This window comes from Tyto alba, unplaced genomic scaffold (genome assembly GCF_018691265.1).
Source record: "Tyto alba isolate M040663 unplaced genomic scaffold, T.alba_DEE_v4.0 Super-Scaffold_26, whole genome shotgun sequence".
Lineage (NCBI taxonomy): Eukaryota > Metazoa > Chordata > Aves > Strigiformes > Tytonidae > Tyto > Tyto alba.
In genome coordinates, this window is record NW_024881300.1 from 5,024,090 (window position 1) to 5,044,251 (window position 20,162).

Here is a 20,162-nt window from a genome sequence, read left to right on the forward strand (position 1 = left end):
CACCGACAAGGCAAGGATTTCTGAAGGAGCATCCCTGTCCTACTGCGGTCTCTGTCAAAGGGGAGGGTGCTGTCTTTACCCAGCAGGCAGCTGGCAGCAGTGCAGTTTAAAGCTTTACAGCCCCAGCACTGTCAAAGCCACCCTCATTCCCACATCATAGTGTCTTTAAGAGTACAGATGGTCAAAGTCCCAGGAGACGGGTATCCTGGGCTGCTGGTAAAGTTGGAAGAAGCTATCCAAAGCACAGATAGGACATTCCAAAACTGGAAAGGGATGATGCAGTGAATTGCAAAGCATTAGCAGCACAGCACTATCCTGCAGTGGAGGGATAGAAGCCGAACACTCAGAAAACCCAGATATATCCTATAATAACAAATACAGAGCTAAAGTAAAAAGAGAGGGAGCAATATGGTTAGTATCTGATAATATATCTACCCTCTAGCCACTGCTGAAAGACATTCTAGCCCACACTAGATTTAAGATGGATGAGAAGTTTGCTGTCAAACAGGCAAGGCTTAAAAGAGTAGAGGAACTGAAGGTTTGATCTTTAACACCAGATGGAAAAGAGAAAGATGAAAGAAAAATTAATCAGAGACTTTTCTTAAGCTCTACTGATTACTGGAAAGCTTTTGACATGGTCTGTAGTATGCAGGAGTGAGTGGTGAGCCTTGATATTAACCAGCTCACCTAACAGGTTTTTTTTCCCCCCAGAGTTTAACAACTCGGTCAATAGCCTGCTGGTGAGTTATTACATTTTCCATTGCAAAACTGTCAAGGTATTTTTTTCTTCATGACCCTCTCAAATGGCAATAGTGAATGCTTCCTTTAAAAGTCAGCCTCATCCCCAGTGACACCACCAATGGAAGAAGGTCGAGAAAAGAAGTGATGGTCTTCTCCTGAGATGCAGAAACTGCCCTGTGAGCAGGTGTTTTAGGTCAGTTATTTAAAGAACCAAGGACTCAAGTGGCTTTTGGGCAGATGATCTCTGTGAAGATTAAGTGGCGCTGGTTCATTCTGAAGAACTCCTACTTCCAACCCTGTTTCTTTGAGCCACACAGGACAGTGTCCTGGTTTACTGGACTGGAGAGGAGGAGGTAGCTGCAGGGCTTTGCTGGATCCTGAAGTACTGAGCAGCCCTCAGGTATGAGTTGGTCCTTTACTAGATGTCCCCCCCTCTCCTTGAGAAGCCATAAGTACATCAAGCTTTTCAGTAGAAGTGGCCAGCACAGCGACTCGGTTCCCCTGTGTGGTGGGGTCTCTGAGGTACCTTTTGAACTGGAATTACTCAGAAGACTGTTGGCATTGAGTGATTGGCCCCACCAGATCAGTAGCATTCATCACAGTCTTTGAGATTTAAACTGATAACCCAACTGATCGTCTCTCCAGACAGCCATATGACTTACAGCATCATATAGCCTGTATTCATCTTCACAGCTTCCTGCAAAGTAGAAGATGAGAACGGTATTATCAGTAGTTTGCATATGGGCAACGAATGCACAGAAGACTGTGGGATTTATTTCAAGGTCACACTGTCTGTGGCTCAGAGTTGAACCCCTTAAACACAAGACCTTTCTACCTCATTCTTATATCTAACGTCTATGAATATATTTTTCCCTTATGGTTTAAGCTGTTCCGTTGGTTCCCAACTTTGAAGCAGTTTCCTGCTCTTCCATGGCATGAATTTTTAACTCATCCATTGAAAGCATATGGGCTTTTTCTAGCAAGCAAGGGAATCTACAAGCTTGGAAAGGCATGTGAACCAGAGTTTGAATCTCAGCCAAACAATTTGTTCTGGCTTTAATCAAGATGTCTTCTTTTAACTTCAAATATCATTTTTTAAAATCCCATATCAAACCTTCTAGTGTCACACTATGAAATCAATAAATGCTACCAGTCATTCAACTCAGAAATACTTCAAAGCAGCCTGAGTGTAGCCATTATTTTATTTTTAAAAATATTCATCAAAGCAATGCTGTTAATATGAAGGCAAAACAAAATTAACAGCAACGAAGAAACGTGTCAGTTGCATTTTGAACTTGCAAAATCCCACGAATCCAGCTACTAGTTCTACATTCAAAGTTTCTCTCTTCCCATTCCTATATTGACACCTTTTAATATTTCCCTTTTTTTTTTTCCTCATCATAACTAGAAACTTAGTGATGCAAATGCTAGTTTTAATGTCATCATTTGATTCCTCAAATATTTGATGTTACTTCACACCTTAAGGAAACAGTTACATTGTTGGCCCAGATTCTCCTACATACTGTCCTGTGTGAGGAACCTGTCCTGATTCAACAGTGCACTTTAATTGTGTGCTGAAGTCTCATCAGCTTCAGTTGCTCTACACTTAAAGCTAACTATGTGATTATGGGCATTCCTGAGTAAGGGTCATAGAGTTTTATCTTATTCCATAAATATTTCTATGGAAAAAACAATGGAAGTGTTCATGAGTAAAGTTTCAATGTAACTAAGAGTTTTGAGATCTTGTCCATTTATTATAGGAACCACTATCTAATTTTATCATGTACTATAATGGTGCCTAAATTTATGCAGTAGATATACTTGGACTGAAAAGATTTTCACAAGTGATTACTTTTAAATACCCATAAACACAATTTCTGGAATCAGTAAAAAGAATTCATGCTGTACCTATTTTACAGTAGGTAGATCTGGTTTTTGTTAGATTTGGATCACCGAAGTTTACTTTAGACTTCTGAAGACAAGTAACTAGCAGGGAGGGGCCCATCTGTATGTAGCTTTGGGTGAAGTCATCTCACCTAGCTTTAGATGTCCACTACAGACACCTGATGTCATCCCCCGGGCTCTCCTCACAGTCAGTAGAGCAAGATCAGCACTTCCAGTGTGTCAATCCTCTGATTAGTTTTTGACATTGATTTTTAGGAGGAAATGAATCATGTTGTAAAGTGCCTTTTCTTGCATATTAACTATGAAGTGTTTAAGGCTGAGATTCACTCACTCACACCTTTTTCTTTTATTTGAGGTGCCCTACAGTACCTCCCTGGACACCAGCTGCTGACCCAGTGCATGGGTCTCAAAGATCTTGTGTCCCATGGGAACAGCTTGGATGCCCCAGAGGGGTCTAAGACACCACAGAGGCCTCTTTCTGGGTGACTGAATCCCTGATAGATGCCAGCTCAGATACAGGTGCTACCTCCAGATCAGATGAAGCCTCTGTAGTGGACCTGTGAGAAAATGGAGCATCTTCAGAGCCTGGAAAGTTCAGGCTGAACAAAACCTGGGAACGTGGTTTCCAGGAAAAAAATCAGAGAAAACTATGGCAGTGGCTCTTATCTTTTAAATTGAAAAGCTTAACATCAGATCTCAGCAGCTGGAGAGTTTAAGCAAAGAATATCCAATGGCTTGATTCCCAGTTCAAGGTCAGAACTTCCACTGCACAGTGTGTTTAAAAAAAAAAAAAAAAAAAAATGGGGAAAACTATGTTACGAAGGCAGGTGAGGCCCTGATGTTCAGTTCTGCCCTGATGTTCAGTTCTGCCCATAGAGAGGCAATGTGAGACTAATTAGTTTGTTTTCTCCTCCTGTCTCCCCATGCAGAGTGATACCACAACATGAACATATCTCGCTGTTCCATTATTGTCTCTGCTCTGCTGAGCTGTCCCGGCTTCTCCTCTGGCAGGGATTCGGTGGCAGAGAGCGCAGCCTCCCTCAGTGCACCATCAGAGTCTGTGCTCTTTCTCTTTCTTGTGTGCACTGGTGTGCCAGCAGCCAGCCGGCAGGTTGGTACAATTCGTGCGATTATCCACAGATGTATCTGTTACACACCGGTGGTGTAAGCTGCGTTGTGGGTTGTGGTTGCCCCTGCAACCCAAGGCCGGGCCACTGCCAGGAGCCACTAGCCTTGTGCTGGCCTTGTGCCGGTGGCAGATGTCCCCCATAAGTCTCCTCAGATTTTCATGCCCAGTTCCTGGTGCCCAGGGTGCCAGGCTCTGCCCCAGCTTCGGCACCACCCTTGGGCCTTCTGCAGCCCCAGTGCCCATCTACGGCTCAATTTCAATTTGTGCTTGTCTAAGATGCACTTCTATCCCTCTCCGCCTCCTCCTCTGATAGACTTATCTTGATGGGTTGGAGACATGTAGGGGTGTCAGTAAGCTGACACGGTTCCTATGTCTTGGTCTGCAGATAGCAGCTTTCATCTTCTCGTGTTGGCTCCTCAGCAAGTCTCTCATGAGGTAGTGGATATCTTGGTCTCTGCACGTTCTTAGAATAAGAGTGGTAACACGTAATTCAAATTCAGAGTAAATCCACTCATCTGACGTGAAAAAAAGGAGATAGGCAAAGAAGAATTATTTTAAATGAGAATTCATGAAAACACATCTATCTGAATACATTGGGCTGGAAAATTTTTCAAAATGGAGCATAAACAGCTTTCTCAGCACTAAGGTACCCTGCCTAGGACTCTTTCTCTTCTCGTGTTTAAGATTTGTACTGCCACCACCAGTTTCCCATCCTCTTGTCCTGATGCAATCCCCAGTGATAACCACCAGCTCTAGCTCAGCTCAAATGGGACCCAAATTCTTGTACACTAGTTGCATGGGAACCTGCTGAGAATGGATTACTGCCAAGGGAATGACTCCATCAATAAGAAGATAGGAACTTGGGTGCAGAATTATTTATTTACTATTTCTCCATGGCTGTGTCTTTTTTTTTTTTTTTTTTTTTCAGTTGCAGCAAAGTGACTATAGTATACTGTGTAGTGTTACAACTTTGTTCTGTAAGGTTTCTCAAGAATGAGACATCTAGGGAACCTTAATCCTCTGTGGTGATCATTAAGGCCCTGGAAGAAAACTAAAAGGAATGTTCAAAATCCAGATACAAGCTGATTATGGTTTAGAGCCGGACGCTTCACTTCTGGTGCTCAGGCATAGGACAGGAGTAGGGTTAGGGGTGGGTAAGCGAGGATTCTTAGAGCTGAGTTTCCAGAGTAGTCCTGTTCATCCCAGAAAGTCTGTCTGTAAATGGTGTCCCAGCATCATCTCTGGCTATAAAAAATAAGTTCCCCCAAGGGATGCTTCAGCAGTGGCTGGTGAGCTCCAGAAGAGGCTGTCCTCTCAGGTCTGGCAAGCAGATTTACCTTCAGTTTCTTAACAAGCGTCTACCCTTTGTTTGACTGAACTTTTTTCTAACCATGAATTCTAACTGCTTTGTAGTTTTAATTCATTGTTCAATACTGCTGTTTTGGGGAATTTACAAACTCTTTGATGCTCACTTCTCCTTACAAAAAGGATTTAAGAGTGGGACATTGCATAATGGTATGTGCGCTTGGCACAGCAACCAGTAAATCGGATGTTTTTTGCTAGCTACATGATTTGTGGTATGTTTCATCTTTCGTCTTCCATATTGTAATTATTTCAGCGTTTCGGTCCTTCTTGTCCATTATACTACCTTTACCAGCAGCATGGGAGCGAGCCCGTTGTACACAAGGATCGTGTGTGTTCAGCTGCTTTCCTCTCTTGAGGCTGGGCGTGCAGAAGCTGGGGAGGAGGCTGAGAACAGCAGAGGAGATTGGGGATGCCTCAGGTTTGGATAAGGTGGAAAAGAACAGGCTGATCCACTGGTGCAATCTTAACTTTGCACCAGCTGCTGGAGCGTTTTGGCCATGGCGAGGGCAGCGGGCCTTTGTCAGCGGATAGAGTAGAGCCGACCCTCAGGGAGAGCGGGAGAATATACGTGCAGGAGTTTGCCGATGCTGGAGTATTAGTGTCTTCCTTTGTGAAGGCTTGTGTGCGAGATGCAGCACAGAGAGTAAACCAGCAGCTTAACGTGAATGGGTGAAGTCTGGGCAGTTTTTAGGTGGGTTGTGGACAGTTTATAGGCACCTGTTAGCGGCAGCCTGGGGGCAGGGTTGGGGGTGCTTGTGTGGTGCAGTTGGACAGCTGTGGAAAGCTAATCAGAAGTTTGCTTCAGCGAGTGACCCCGAGACTCCAGATCCAGCTGGCTGCTTTTGGCCGGGGGAGCCCCCCAGGCAGGAGAGGGGCCTCTGCAGCCGCTGGTGTGTGCCAGATGCTGTGGGCCGGGCCGGGATGAGGCAGGAAGCCTGAGGGCGGCTCTGAGGGCCGGGAGCCCCGGGCTGACTGTTGGGCTCGGAGAATGGCAGTGGGGCCCAGGGTGATGCCAGGCCAGGGGAGCAAAGGGGACGCTGAGGGAACGGCGCTGAGGCGGCGCGGGGCGTGAGGGGTGTGAGGGGCAGCGGCTGCCAGGGCTGCGGCGGGAAACGCGGAGGTAATGCGGGGTGAGTGTGGCACTGGGCAGGCTTCTACGGGGAGCACTGGGGTACCTCGGGGAGGGGATGGTGGGGTAGGAACGTTGGAGCACGTCCAAAGGGGTGTTTTGAGCAGAAAATGCTGAGGTAACGCATCCCAGTAAAGTGGGGGAGAGCAGCGTCCCAGCATGTCCGTAGGCTCGGGTTCACTGTGCTTGGGGACAGGGACACTGAGGTGGTTAATCCTGTCCTAAATATTTCTCTCACTTTCCTGCAGCACCTGATTGGGCAGGGAAAGAAACGGTCAGGAAACCCCTGTGCCACAACACAGGTACCACTTGCTACTCTTGGTGTCAGAGATCTGAAAAACAGTTCATGTCTTGTCCTTAAACAGCTTCTGCTTGTACAGTTCTCTCAGGGAGAGCACACGCTCCCCAGTAAAATGCCATATTAAACCGTAGGATTTGCAGCTTCTAAGCCCACCTCTGCATTAGTTCAAAGCTGCCATATCGCATGGCATGTGGGATTTTAACTTTGCACCAGTTGTTGCTGTGTTTGGCTTTGGTGAGGACAGTGTATATTTGTCAGCTGTTACTGTAGGATGGACTCTTATGGAGAACATGAAATTTTTGATGCAGGGCCTAACTGGTGTTGGAGTATGATTGTGGAAGCCTTCATGCAGGTGTCTGTTGATGCTGGAGTATTACTGGGGGAAGAGTGGCTTACTTTGTGAAGGCTTGCCTGTGAGATGCAATTGAGAGAGCAGTTCAGTGCAAAAGGATGAAATCTGGCAAGTTTGTGCATTGTGGTTTAGATTGAAAAAATGAAATCTGCATAGCTTGAAGGTAGGTTTTGGACAGCTGTTAGTTGGACAGTTGACTTTGCCTAGGTGGTGCAATTGGATTGGTGTACATAACAAATCAAGAAAGGGCTTTTGCAACTGACCCTGAGACTCAAGATCCAGCTGGCTACTTTAGGCCTTTTCACTCGGTCTAGCTGGGCTGAGGAGGGCCATGCATGGCTGCACTGCTACCAGAGCCCAAGGGAGTGAAGTGCTACAAGCTGAAAGCCCAGAAAATTCAAACACAAAGGTAAGGACTGTGGAAATTTCTAGTGTTTAGCTATGACATCTATAACACTGAATTTGGTCAAGCACACATATACTCTGTGGAGGGCATGCCAGGAAGCACTGCTGCTGTGTGAGAACACTCCGGTGAAGTGGCTCCTAAAGGGAGAGGGAGGTCTGTATGGGTCTTCCCTTCTAGGGTACCAGAATCCCTTGAGTAATACAGTTTTTCGGTGGTAGCTCTGCTCTGTATGTGTGGTTTGCTGGGGTCAGAGAGAATCACCGTTCTCCTAGGCAGCGCAGAACAGCCCCTGGAGCAGGGCACATCTCAGTGCATCAGTACCTATTAATTTTTATCTGCTTTGCTACTGTGTACATTTAGGATGGCAACTGTAGCGTGGAGGAGGTGCCTCAGCCATAATTAAGTTACCGTTCATCGGCTAACATATTTTCATGAACACTTTGTTGTTTTTCTTTTTGTACCTGCTAATGTGATATAGCGGAGGCTATCCGGTACCATGCATGCAAAGCAGAATTAAGTCTGGCAGGCAGCCCGGGAAGCCCTGCCACGTGTCCCAGCTGTGCGCAGCACTTGCACACCGCTCCGTTTCTGCAGCTTTGCTGCTGCACATTTTTCTCCAGCCACTCACAAACGACAGAGGTATTGCGGTCAAGAGCTTCCTGATGATTTGGCATAGAAGTGTAAACAGATAAAGTTAGTGAAGAGGGTTTCTTGTAAAGATGGACTGAGTTTGCAATTCATTTTTTTTCCCTCTGTTTATTTCAAAGACGAGTGTGCTAGACTCCTCCCTCCACAGGTGAAGTCAGCAAATTGGCAGGGACATTACAGAGACTTACTTTCAGGAAAAGGGGGAAAAATGATTTATTCTTTTCTCTAATTCTGAGCACCATTACCCCTCACCTTTGAACCAAGAAAGACTTTACGTGGTGTCATAATTTAGCAAATTACTTCCTCAAAGGAAGGTCAAACATTTTACCATTCGATCAATAGGAAGCGACTTACAAATCATGTGTATTGATCATTGTAATCATTCAGAGGAATGTAGGGCAGACGCTAAAATCACATGCACTTAGTCTTAATTGCCCACATTAAAGCAATTATGCCCCAAAACTGTCATTGTCTAATGCTATGCACACTACCCAGCACGGTAACTTTTAGCCATACATATTTAATCATAAATCAGCCTCTTAGGTCTGTTGCACTAAAGACCTACAATATTGCTGTAATTATGCAAATATAACTATGTCTTTTTTCATCAACGTGTAAGATCATGTTGCATTTGGGAGCCAAGTGGAGGAAAATAAGCCCCTATATTAACGCAGCTGGTATTTAATACATATATTTTACAGCTGTGCTATGTGTTCATGACACAAGTACTTAAAGTGACCTGAAATTGCTAATGAACAGAGAGCCTTTGTAAAAGCAGTCACAGGTCAAGGACTTGCAGATAAAACTTGTTGAGCGGTACATTGATGGTAGGCTTGTGTCAGGAGAGTGCTATTTGTTTGAGGGCATTTATAAACATTATTTTCCAGGGGATTGTTTCAGCTAAAACTCAGACAAATACCGATTTGGTAGCATTAAAATAAATGTTTTCTGATCTTGTAAACATAAGGTGGGTGCCTTTTTCCTTTTGTCAAGGAAGCCAATGTGTAGTCTCAGGAAAGTTCTGTTTTGATTTGTTCCCACAGCCTCCACTGTGGGAACTGAAAGGTTGGTCAGGAGTTTATTTCTTCTGCCATTTCAGAAACTGTTTCTAAACAGATCTGGAAAATGAACTGTTCTTGGTATGTTATATACCTTGTATTTTGCAAACAAGAATGCTGGAAATTACAATTATTACCTAGCATGGGGCAGCCACATTTACCCTTCACAGAGAATATGAGCTAAAGTCCTTAAAGTTAATGAGAGCTTCTCTCTTGCCTCCCAGGACTGAGATCTAGACCACAAAATCTGAGATCTAGACCACCACAGTGGCCCATTGGTCTGGTGGGGTCAGGGTTAGGTTCTGGCCAGCCTCAGAGAGTTTCTATGCAGCTCATGGAGGTCTTCAGAAAGGTACATCTTCTAGTGCAGCCTAGAACAGAACAGGTCTTAGAAAGGGAAAACCACACAAGTCTGAATTGTAACACAAAGAGGCAGCAAAAGGCAGGTGTTTCCCACTGCTTCACCTAGAGCCGGCTTTTAATTCTTGACGCCCCTCTGACGGAGCGCGGAGCGGGTCGTGCTCTGGCTCTGCGTGCAGAGGCACCAAGGGAAGACGAGCTGCTGCGATTGCCAGGCACCTCTGCGCTACCATTTCCTGCTCCTCTGAGCTTTACTGGAGCCTGAAATACCACATCATTTCAGCGAGTGTTGATCGCTACATCGGTAGTTCTGCAAAATGTTCTTGTTGCACCTTCTCAGTCTTCAGCACAGTGGGCTGCTGACATGCAGGCCTGAGGGTACTTCTGCAAAGCCCCAAAAGGTAATGAGAGAAGCTGCCTTTTTGGCAGCAGGCTCCAGCTAAGGCATGTGCACCTTGGCTGGGAGATGTGCGAGTTGCGGATCCCTCAACAAGCTTCCGAGCTGCAGGAGCAGGGAACAGTGCGTGGAAGCTAAGAGCTAAATTGATTCAATCCTCCAAATCTCAGGCAAATTTATTTTAACACGTTTTTGAGAATGTCAACAATGTTTCTGATCTTCTGGGGTTCTTAACCTGTTCAAAGCGGCAGTGTGTAGAGTGTAAGATACCTTGTCAGTCACTTAGGTATGCAGGTGGGCACTGTTTATGCAGTTGAGCAAGTAGTTTAGTACGGGCTTTTAAGAAGGGGAGAGTGTGTCATTTCTCTCAGAAGCTCTTAGTCCCAAAATAGTCATCTGAGCATTAGACACCGATCAGAGGAGAAAGCCCCAAGCTATTTCAGTGGAGGAAAACCCATCACATTTATGGGCTCAAAATGGTTGCATCAAATCCGATCAGAGCACCGCTTAGGCTACAGGCTAGCCCTGGATCCGGCCACTCTGGGGGCACGTTGCCCGTCTCTCCCTGCGTGGCTGGGTGGTGAGGGGCTGCAGCATGTCTGATCGCTCGGGAATCCCGGCACTTCCCGCACTCGTTCGTTCTTTCAAGTAGCAATGAAGTTGTTTGGCTGGATCCTTTATGAAAGTTAAAATTGGTATGTCATTTTCTTTTCGCTTCTCGCACCTTATCTAGTTTCTACATTCTTCCCACTTCAGTAGTCAAAGTGATTGAAAGCTGAAAACCGAGCAGATCTGTCCCTGCAGCAACTTTCCTCGCGTTTCTCATTTACCATTTTATCAAACAGGCTCTTTGTCTCTGCAGTCCCCTGATGTTGCCTCTGTTACACGGAGATATTCTTCAGGTCATGGGGGTTAAAAGGGGGCTAAAAAGGAGATCATATTGGACTTGCTTTACACAGACATGTAGCATTAGACCCAACGCCCAATAGAGGAAAGATATACTACTCCTATTTGATGAGCAGCAGGCCAATAAATTCATTAATCATCATTTTATGCCTCATCAAACACTTCCCAAGTTCCTCCATGGGAGTTATACAAATTAGCCACTGAAAAGGCAGTAATTTTAGTTTAGCTAGGTAAGTGCTTTTTGATTGCCTTCCTGAACAATGCTTCCCTTGACAAGCTAATAAATCAGCCCTTTCTGAATCAGAAGTGCAGCAAGTGCGAACAATAACTCCACATAGTTTCTCCGCTGATTTCAGCTGGAAGGCCTAAGAGGATGATCTGGGATCAAAGTCTCTTACTTTATTGCAGAGCAAAAGCTTTCTTTATGAAGAAGAGCTACAGAGAAATGAGGGAAGGAGGGATTTTTTTAATCAATTAATGAGAAAAAAAAGTCTTGAAACAAAAAGGAGGCCTATGTCTCCAGTTGTGGGGATGCCGGTGGGGCGGCAGGGCAGCCCGGGCCGGAGCGAGCCCTGCCGCAGGTGAGGCTGGAGGCAGAAATGGAGGGGCTGCTCCTGTGGAGAGCTGCGGATTACCGGGGCGAGGCAGAGTAGAGACTGTATTTAATCTGCGACCAATTGATTCCTTGAGTGTTTCAGGTATTTGTAGTGTAGGTTTAGATTTGTTGGGTGGCTTTACAGTGGGAAGCCTTGAGGCTGTGCTGTCTTATCTTTTTTTCAAATTGCTGCCTTTGACAGTATCATTTTTTTTAACTTGGCCGTAAATCATTTCACTAATCAGCTGTCACCAGCCAACATGCATACATTGGCATTCAGCCGGAGAATTTGTTTTGGAAGGCCTTTAGCAACAAAAACTGTGTTTGTATCAATAACCGTCTGTTAATGTCTCATGCATACGGATGTAGAACACGGGGAGGAACAAGGGGAGACGGCAGTCACGGCGAACAATTTGGTGGAGGGAAGGGGGGCAGAGCAGTGGTCGCCCCGTGCGGCGCGGCCGCCCCCCGCCCCGCCGCGGCCCAGGTGAGGCGGGTGCCTGCGGCTGCGCGGCGCTGCGCGGGGCCGGGGCGCGGAGCCGCCCGCCGCGGCGGAGTCCGAGGCTTTCCCCTCCCCGAGTCTAGACCCGAGGTATTTTAAGTACAGTGTGTCTCTTCTCCTCTTCATTAACTTTCCCTCCACACATCACTGCATGCCTCTGAAAATAACTTGGCAAACTGGGAGCCGTTTATCTCTTTTATCTTGGGACCTGATCCAATTAAATAAGTGCACATTTACATTTGCATCCATCAGGCATGAGCGTGGAGAGGTCTGTGGTTTGCTCTAAGCAAATAAAAGCCAATTTCGCTGCAAAAGAGGTGTCTGGACCAAGACACCCCCTTGCCCGTCCCGGCCGCAGGGCCGAGCCGAGCCGGGCCCACCGGGCGCGGGCAGGACGCGGCCCCGGGACGGGCCCCTTCCCGGGCTCTCCGGGTCCCCTCCCGGGCTCTCCGGGTCCCCTCCCGGGCTGGCCGGGCCCTTTCCCGGGCTGGCCGCGCAGCACCGCCGCGGCAGAAAGCGATGGTTATTGCACAAGTGCCTGCAGCAGCCCGAGCCGGGCTCCCGGCACGCTGCGAGTTCGCACATGCTCTAATTATAACAGATGAGTAACGCCGTGCGGAGGACATTTATTTTCTGGTAGTTGGAGGTGAAGAGATTTCTGGCTGAGGAGGCTGGCAGCGCCCGGCGGAGCCCCGCGCCGGGAGCCGCTCCGGCCGGCCCGGCCCCCGGGGGTTTGCCAGGGTGGCCCGGCTCCGGCCTCCCGCCGCCGCGGGGCCGAAGCGAGGGGAGGCTAAAGGGGCCCGGGCAGCCCCTGCGCCCGCAAACCAGCCGTAAAAATCATGCGGGGCGCTCCCGTTGAGTAACGGGTGTTAAACAAACGCAGGCACCCCGAAAGGAGAGGGGGATGGGTCGCGGGATGCGAAGCGACCCGTCCAGGCCGTGGAACCGCACCTCCTGCGCGGCTCTCCGCGCCCTTGCGACACCGGCTGTCCCCAGCCCCTTGCGGGAAAGCAGCCCCGGGGCACCCCGCGCCTCCGCGGCCGCGCATCTATCGTTTGGAGGAGAAGTAGAAGCGCCCATGCCGGGGGCACTGGCGTCCCCTCCGGTCAGCGTTAGGCGCTCCCGTGCCTGCAGCGGGGGAGCCGGGGGCTCCTGCCGCGGAGCGGGGGGCTCCCGCGGAGCGCTGCCGGGCGAGGAAGCGCAGCGCCCGGCTCGGGGCCCTCTCCCGCGGCCGCCCCGTCGGGCAGGGCCGGCACCTCGGCCCGTCCCTCGCCGGCCCCGGGCGAGCCCTGGCCCCGGGCGAGCCCTGGCCCCGGCAGAGAACGGCCCGTGGGCCGCCCCGCGCCGCCGCTTCCGCGCCCGCGGAGGCGCGGTGGAGGAATGCGGGGACAATGCGCCATCTGTCACCGCCGGGCCGCGCCGCGGCCGGGAGCGCCGCCGAGGGCGCTGATTTATGCTGAATGCGCCTTAGAAGATCTCGATGTAGACTTTGTCTTTCTCTGTCAGAGCCAAGTAAAAAGAAACAGCTGGCCTGAATTTTTAGCACCCATAATTAATTAAGAGCTTCATTCCTGGGATTTGATGATTCAATAAAGCAAGACCCTTATTCCCCTATGTGATTCCAGTGAATATCTACTCCACTCCAATCCTTTTGGGTCCCAAGATAGGGCAGATTAACACTCTTTTTCTGTGGGAGAGAGGGGAAAAAATGCCTCAAGATTGCATCTGAGGCGCACACAAAAGGTAAATTCAAAACTGCCACTTGTTCTCTGCAAAGGCTCCTTATTCTTCGCTATTGATGTATTTGTGCCAGGTTTTAAAGAAACCAGAGGGGGATGAGGAATTAACATATTGCTCATTTGGAAAAACAGCCGGTTCTGGTTTTGGTAACACTTGTTCCCTTGCCAGCCACAGATGTCCTTACTAATAATCTAGGCAGGTCACAGAAAGAGGGGAGCGGGGGGGCGGGCTCCCCTGGCACTGCCGTGCCGCTCTGAGCCGCCCCGGCCGCGGCTGCTGGGGCGGCCGCTGGCCGCGCAGCCGGGCGCAACGCTCCGCCGGGTGCGCAGTACCCGCGGCTGAGGACCGGCGCTGTGTGCTGGGCCGTGGGGCTGAGTTGGTTTTGTTTTGTTTTGTTTTGTTTTGTTTTGTTTTGTTTTAATTCATCTATGATTTAGGTTGAAGTTCCTGTACTTTTCCCTACTGCAAACCCTCGTGATATTTTTCAGTCGCCTCCTTTAAAGTTGCTGACCGCCTGATTGCCCGTGTTCTCTTGGCGGACGGGCTTTCAAGTAGTTTCTAGGCACGACACGAGAAGATGCTGTTCAGATCCTCTTACCGGGGTGTGTGTGTGTGTGTGTGTGTCGGGAGGGGGGGGTGGGGAGGGGGGGGGAGAGGCCCAATAAGCCAATTAGACGCCACCGCGCCGTCCCGGCCGCCGCGGAAGCTCCGCGCCGCGCGGGAGCCCCGTAGGTTAATCGGGACAATTGAAAAAGCAACACTCGCGGGGAGAGCAGCGGGGGGGATGTAAACACGGTCCGGGGTGTTGAGGGTCTAAATTAGGATTTGTTTTGTTTTTAAGCGTGAAAGAGGAAGCAGCAGGGCTGCGGGCTGCGCCAGGCTCCCCGCCTCTCCCGCCCTTCGTCTCCGCGATTGGGAAGCGGGGCTGGAGGTACAGGGGGGTCCCGCCGCCCCCGCTGGAGCTCGGGGGGGCTGTGCCGGCTGCCGAGCGCACCCCCAGCTCTGTCCCTTTTCCTCCAGGACGAAAGGGACTTTACCGTGGATGGGACCGCTGGCTGCAGCCCCGGGCTCCCAGCCCCGCCCGGGGTCTCGTCCTCTCGGGCCCACCGGGACGGGCGCGGCCGGCCCCGGGGCGCTTGGGGAGGTTTCCCCGGGGAGAGGGCGCTTGGCTCGGCCGGGCGTGGAGGGGGGCTCCGCGCCGGTCCCCCCCGACGGGAGCTGCGCGCTATGCCCGAGCGGCTGCGGCTTTCCGCCGGGAGCCTCCGCACGTCCCCATCAGGCTCTCGGTCCGCGGCGTGGACTGAGCTGTTCCCGCGGTCCCACGCGTGGGCGCCGCCGGGCCAACCAGCTTCTCGGCCACGGTGGGAGGTTCGGGGGGGGGATGTCGGACTGTCACCTGCGAGAGGGGGGCGGCCCGTGCCCCGCACCCCCGCTGCCACCTGCGCCGTTCAAACCCGCGCCGGCGGCAGCGCGGAAAGGGGCGACTAGTTTCCCGCGGGCGCGGAGCGGCGTCCCGCTGAGGCTGGGGCCGTGCCCACCTGCGCCCGTGGGCGAGCACCTGCTCCCAGGCGCGCTGGTAGGAGCCCGGCCCGCAGGGTCCCGCCGCCAGCCCCGGTCTTCCCCCCCGCCTGCCCCCAAACGGCCCTGCCACGGCACGGCCGCCCTCCTGCCCCCCAGCCCCCGTGGGGCGGCCCGCGGCCCTGCGCGGTGCCTCGGCGGGGTCCGCTCCCAGCGGGAAGCGTCGCTCCCGGCCTCTCCGGAGGCTACTCCCCAGTAACCTACAGCGACTTTAATTGGCAGCAGACGTTATTTTTATTTTAAGACATCCTCAAAAAAATTTTTGTTGAACAACAAATTAACATGCCAGAGGCAAAAAAGGCGGACGCTGCCCCCTCCCCCCTGCTGTTATAAAAAAAGAAACTGGGGAAATCGTGCTTATTTTACAGACAGGCTGTACAGTACATCTCCCGCGGCAGGGGAAAAGGGTGAAGAATAAAATTGTTGTATGAAATCGATGGGGCTACAATAATAGTTATGGTTTAAAATAGGCGACAGACTGCAACCTAAAGGAAACGGTTAATTCCCTTAGGAATTTATACATCAAACGAAAACCGTATTGAGATCGCTGATAGACCTATTCAAAATAGCCCCGATTATAAGGAATAGGGCTTTTGAACGAGCGAAGCTCCTAAGCTGCTTTGCAAAATAGCTTTTTCAGAGATAGGAAGATCAGCTGGGGAAAGGTAGAGCGACAATTAAAAAAAAAAAAATCCATAGCTAGATGAATAATTAAAACCTATTTATTTGGAGATAGTCATTCCACCGGGGGAACCTGTTGTCTCCGGAGCGCGGCCAGCCCCGGCGGTGCCCACGGGGAGCGGCGGGGCCGGGCAGAGCCTGGGCGGGGGGCGGCTGCCCCTGCCCCTCGCCTCGCCAACTTTCCCCCGTTTTAAGCAAGGCAGGTGAGTGCAATAAAGCTCACAGCTGCGCAAAAAATACGCCTTCCTGCGGGTCTCCCCAGCTGGAAAGAAAAGATCCAAGCGAGGAATTCGAGCGTTTTTTAAAAATTCAGCTGGAATTTATAAAGTGACAAAATAACATACTATTATCCCAGGAATATTTGATTCTTTACACATTCAGCTTGAAACAATTTTGATTTTAAACCAGATTATCTACAAAGATCGAATAACCAAGTGAACATGGACTGCATCTTTCAAACATAAAATACAAACTACTATTTAAAGTCCTGTAAAACGTAAATATGCATGAATAAACCCGTTACAGCTAATAAATGTCGCTGACAAAGTTGAAGAGATTAGAAAATAATTATCTGTCTCGTAAAGAAAAAAACCCAAACAAACAAAACGAGGGGGTGCCTCGGCTCCAGTGGTCCTGGTGATATTCCCAATATTCCCATCACGTTAACAGCGCCGATGAGCTGGCGGACAACTGACCCCCCCAAATCCGATTTGAACAGGGGAAACCCCGTCCCCGGAGCCGAGCGCTGGCGCGGTTCCTCGCCGTTGTCGCTTCAGAGGGGACCGGGGCTGCGCGGATGGCCGCACCGGCGGGGACCCAGCGAGGGCTGGGGGTGCCGCTGGGCAGCACCCACCGCGCTCGGGGCCCCGCTCTCGGCGGCGGCGGGGAGGCGCCGAGAGGTCTCGGGGCGGTCCCTGTCCCCGCACACGGGGGACGCGTGGCGGCTGGGAGCCCCCCGGCCGCGGCGCGTCGTGGCGGGGGCTGCGCGGAGCGGAGCGCGGCGGCCCCGCGGGGCTCCCGCACCGCCCAGACAAACCCGGGCCGAGTGTGACACCTACCTGCCAGCGCCGGGAAGCACCGCGCCCGCGGCCGGCCCTGCGCGGGGCTCCGCGGCCGCCCGCCCAGACCGCGCCGTCCCGGGGGCCGAGAGCAGCGGGGCAAAGCGCCGGGGGGGGGGGGGGGGGTGGGAAAAGGGGGAAGGGGCGGGGGGGCCGGGGCCTCCGGACCGAGCGGCTCTGCCTGTGCAAGCCCCGTCCCCGGGCACCGCCGCTGCACCTCTGCAGCAGCGACGCGGGGTAAATCTGGCAGAAAATCGAACTCATTAACAAAGTTCACCAGCTGATTGCTTTGCATAAAACGCGACACTGATTGGAAGTAATTAGGTTAAAAGATGGGACTGCGCTTCGATTTGGTGTTTCTAACAAGTGCTTTTGTGCGTGGCCTGATTTAAGCCTTTCCCTCCGGAACCAGCGGCCCCGGCCCCAGCTCCGGCCCGCTGCCGCTCGCCTCTCCCCGGCCCCGCGGGCGGCTCTCGCCGCCGGAGCTCGACCTCTTAGAAACCGTCAGTCACTTTGAAAAAGGCTTCAGGAACTACCCTAAAGTCCTAAACGGAGCCCCACGTTTCTTTTAAAACGTGTCTGTCTTTTTTCTTTTTTTTTTTTTTTTTTTTTTTTTTCCCCGCAGCTATACACATATCTGCCCCTTGCAAAAACAGAGTGGTTTTGATTCTGTTAAAAATCTCTTTTAATTAAATATTTGCATTTTACAAAGGCGGCTGCAGTTTTTTTTGTATCTAGTAAGTATAACCTATTTTTTTTTTTTTGTATTATAGTTTAGCTCACACCCAAGGAAAAAAAAAACAATAGGCATAAAAAATTAAATTAAACTTGTATATATATATTTTAAAACTATGAAACAATTCGGAAAAAGACACAGAAATGTATATATTTATATTACGAAAACAACATTAATGCCTGTACAGGTGTCTTGATTTCATAATTTACTTCAAAGATACTGTATTATCAATTTAAATACAAAAAGCTACATTAAATATACAGAATAAGATTTAATACAAATCTTTCTTCTTTGTGTGTGTGAGAGAGAGTGTGTCACTCGTTCGCTTTTCACTTGGTTAAGACATTTCTGGGCGGTTTCCACCCGGCCCTTTCCAATAGACTCTATAAACTTTTGAAGGGGGTGCTGGCAAGGAGGGGGCAGCTGGTCTTTTTCTGTTTTTGTTTTTCTTTTGGTAGTGGAAAAATAACTGCCAAAGCAATTTATTATTTCTCTCAATAAATTAAAAAAAAAAAAAAAAAAAAAAGAACAAAACCACAGTCCCAGGAGGGGGTAAGGAGGAGAAGCCGATATTAAATGTTGGACATACCTTTCTTCAGTTCGTAAGGTGAGTCTTTGCAAAGGTCTACTTGGGACTGGCTCCGGATCATTTTAGTGTCTTTAGCCAGGCTCTCGGCTCTGCTGAGGACAGTCTGGTTTAATCCATTGAAGTGGGCGCCGGGGGCGGCGGCGGCGGGCCCGCCGGCGGGGTGCCCGTGCAGGGCCCCGAAGGAGCCGTAGTTCGTGTACCCGGGGTAGAAGGGCGCGGTGTAGTAAAGCGGCCGCGGCAGGACCGCCCCGTTGGGGAAGGGGCACTGCGCGGCCGGCGAGCGCGGCCGCGGAGGCGAGCGCGACGGGCCGCCGCCGCCCAGCACGGCGGGGCCGGGGGGGGCCGCCTCGCCGCCGGCCTCCTTCGCCTTGTCCGCCGAGGTGGCGATCTCGGCCAGCGACCAGAGCTTGGGCTTAGCGAGGGCCGCCTGCTGCGGCGAGTGGATGACGGAGGCGCCGGTGGCGGCGGGCAGCAGCGGGTGCAGGTCGGCGGCGTGCGGCGGCCCGGCGGCGGCGGAGGGCGGGCGGTACGGCGGGGGCTCCTCGCCGCCCGCCGGCGGCAGCCCGCGGCCCGCCGGGCACGGCCCCAGCGGGGAAGAGCCGGGCGCCTTGGAGGGGGGGGCGGGCGGCCCGTCGAGCCGCTCCTCCGCCGGCTCTTTGCAATCCGAGTCGCTGAGGCCGCCCTCGGCCTCCCGGGGGCCGGGGGACTCCTGGAGGCGCTCGCAGCCCGGCGCTGCCTTGGGATCCGCCGCTCCTGGGGGAGGGGGGGGAAGAGGAGAGGGGTGGGGGGCAGCTCTCGGGCTCGCCCTGCGCCCCCAAACCCGCCCACCCACTTCGCCGCCCCCCCCCCCCCCCTCCATCGCTTCCCCCCCTCCCACCCCCCGTCGCAAGGCCCGCAGCGCTGCCCTCCGGCTCCCCCCGCCCCGGCTGCCCGCTCCGGGAGGGGGGGGGGGGGGGGGGCACGCACACACACACATACACACACACAACACGGGCCGGGGGCAGCCCCGAGGGCGCGGGCGCGTCCGAGCCCGCTGCCCTACCTGTGTCCGGTGTCCCGGGGTCCCCCTTCTCCTCCAGTTTCTGGGGCTCGTCCTCGTCGTTCTTCTCGAGGTCGATGTTCTCCTCTTCCTCCTCGTCCTCGCTGCGGTTCCGCGGGGTCCAGGTCATTTTGTTCTCCTTTTTGAGCCGCCGCCGCGCGTTGGCGAACCAGGTGGAGACCTGGGTGAGGGTCATTTTGGTGATGATGGCCAGCATGATCTTCTCGCCCTTGGTGGGGTAGGGGTTTTTCCGGTGCTCGTTGAGCCAGGCCTTGAGGGTGGCCGTGGCGTCCCGCGTCGCGTTCTTGCGGTACGCGGGGTCCCCGTAGGGGTAGGAGCCGAGCGGCGCCGCGTACGGGTGGTAGCCCAGGGAGCCGGCCATGCCCGGCGTGTGGTCGTAGGGCGAGCCCTGGGGAGAGAGGGGACAGCGGCCCGGCGGGGCGAGGTCAGGCGGCCGCGGGGCGACAAGGACACGGCAAGGGCAGCGCCAGGGCCTGCCCGCGGCCCCTGCCCGCGCCCCGCCGCCTCTCCCCCGGCGCTTGCCCTGCGCGGCTTCTCCCCCGGCTCCTTCCCGGGAGAACGGGCGGAAGGGCCTGGGGGCTCGCCGGGGCCGGGAGGCTCCGGCCCCAGGAGGCCACTGGCCGCCTGCGGCGATCCAGCGCCTTTTCCCCGAATGCAGGCGCGGAAAAAGCAAGTGGGTAGCGCGGCGTGGGGGCGGAAAAAGGCGGGGGGACCATTCCCTTCGTCCCCGCGCTGCGATCGCGGCGGGCAACCTGCCGGGGCCAGGTGGCTGAGCCGGGCCGCTCCTCTGCCAGGCCAGGGGCGGGAGGAGGCAAAAAAATAAAGGGGAGAGGAGGAAAGTAAAGAGAAAAGAAAAGAGACAAGAGTATAAAAAAGAGATGAGAGAAGAGAGAAAAGAGAGGAGAAAGAAAAGAGAGAAGAGACAA

The 20,162-nt window shown here is 52.2% G+C and overlaps 1 protein-coding gene across 2 annotated transcripts in view; it reads right to left on the reverse strand.

The window, feature by feature from the left end:
- IRX5 (iroquois homeobox 5) overlaps positions 1-20,162 on the reverse strand; it is a 35,673-nt gene that overhangs the window by 14,360 nt on the left and 1,151 nt on the right. Inside the window, exons 2-3 of one of the 2 annotated variants that reach the window (XM_042797829.1) lie at positions 19,219-19,624; positions 18,177-18,929 (exon numbers count right to left, since the gene is read on the reverse strand). In XM_042797829.1, coding sequence (XP_042653763.1) covers positions 18,177-18,929; positions 19,219-19,624 — 1,159 coding nt within the window. Of the gene's footprint in view, positions 1-17,518; positions 18,930-19,218; positions 19,625-20,162 lie in introns of those variants that run through there. The other variant, XM_042797830.1, reaches the window with a different exon arrangement.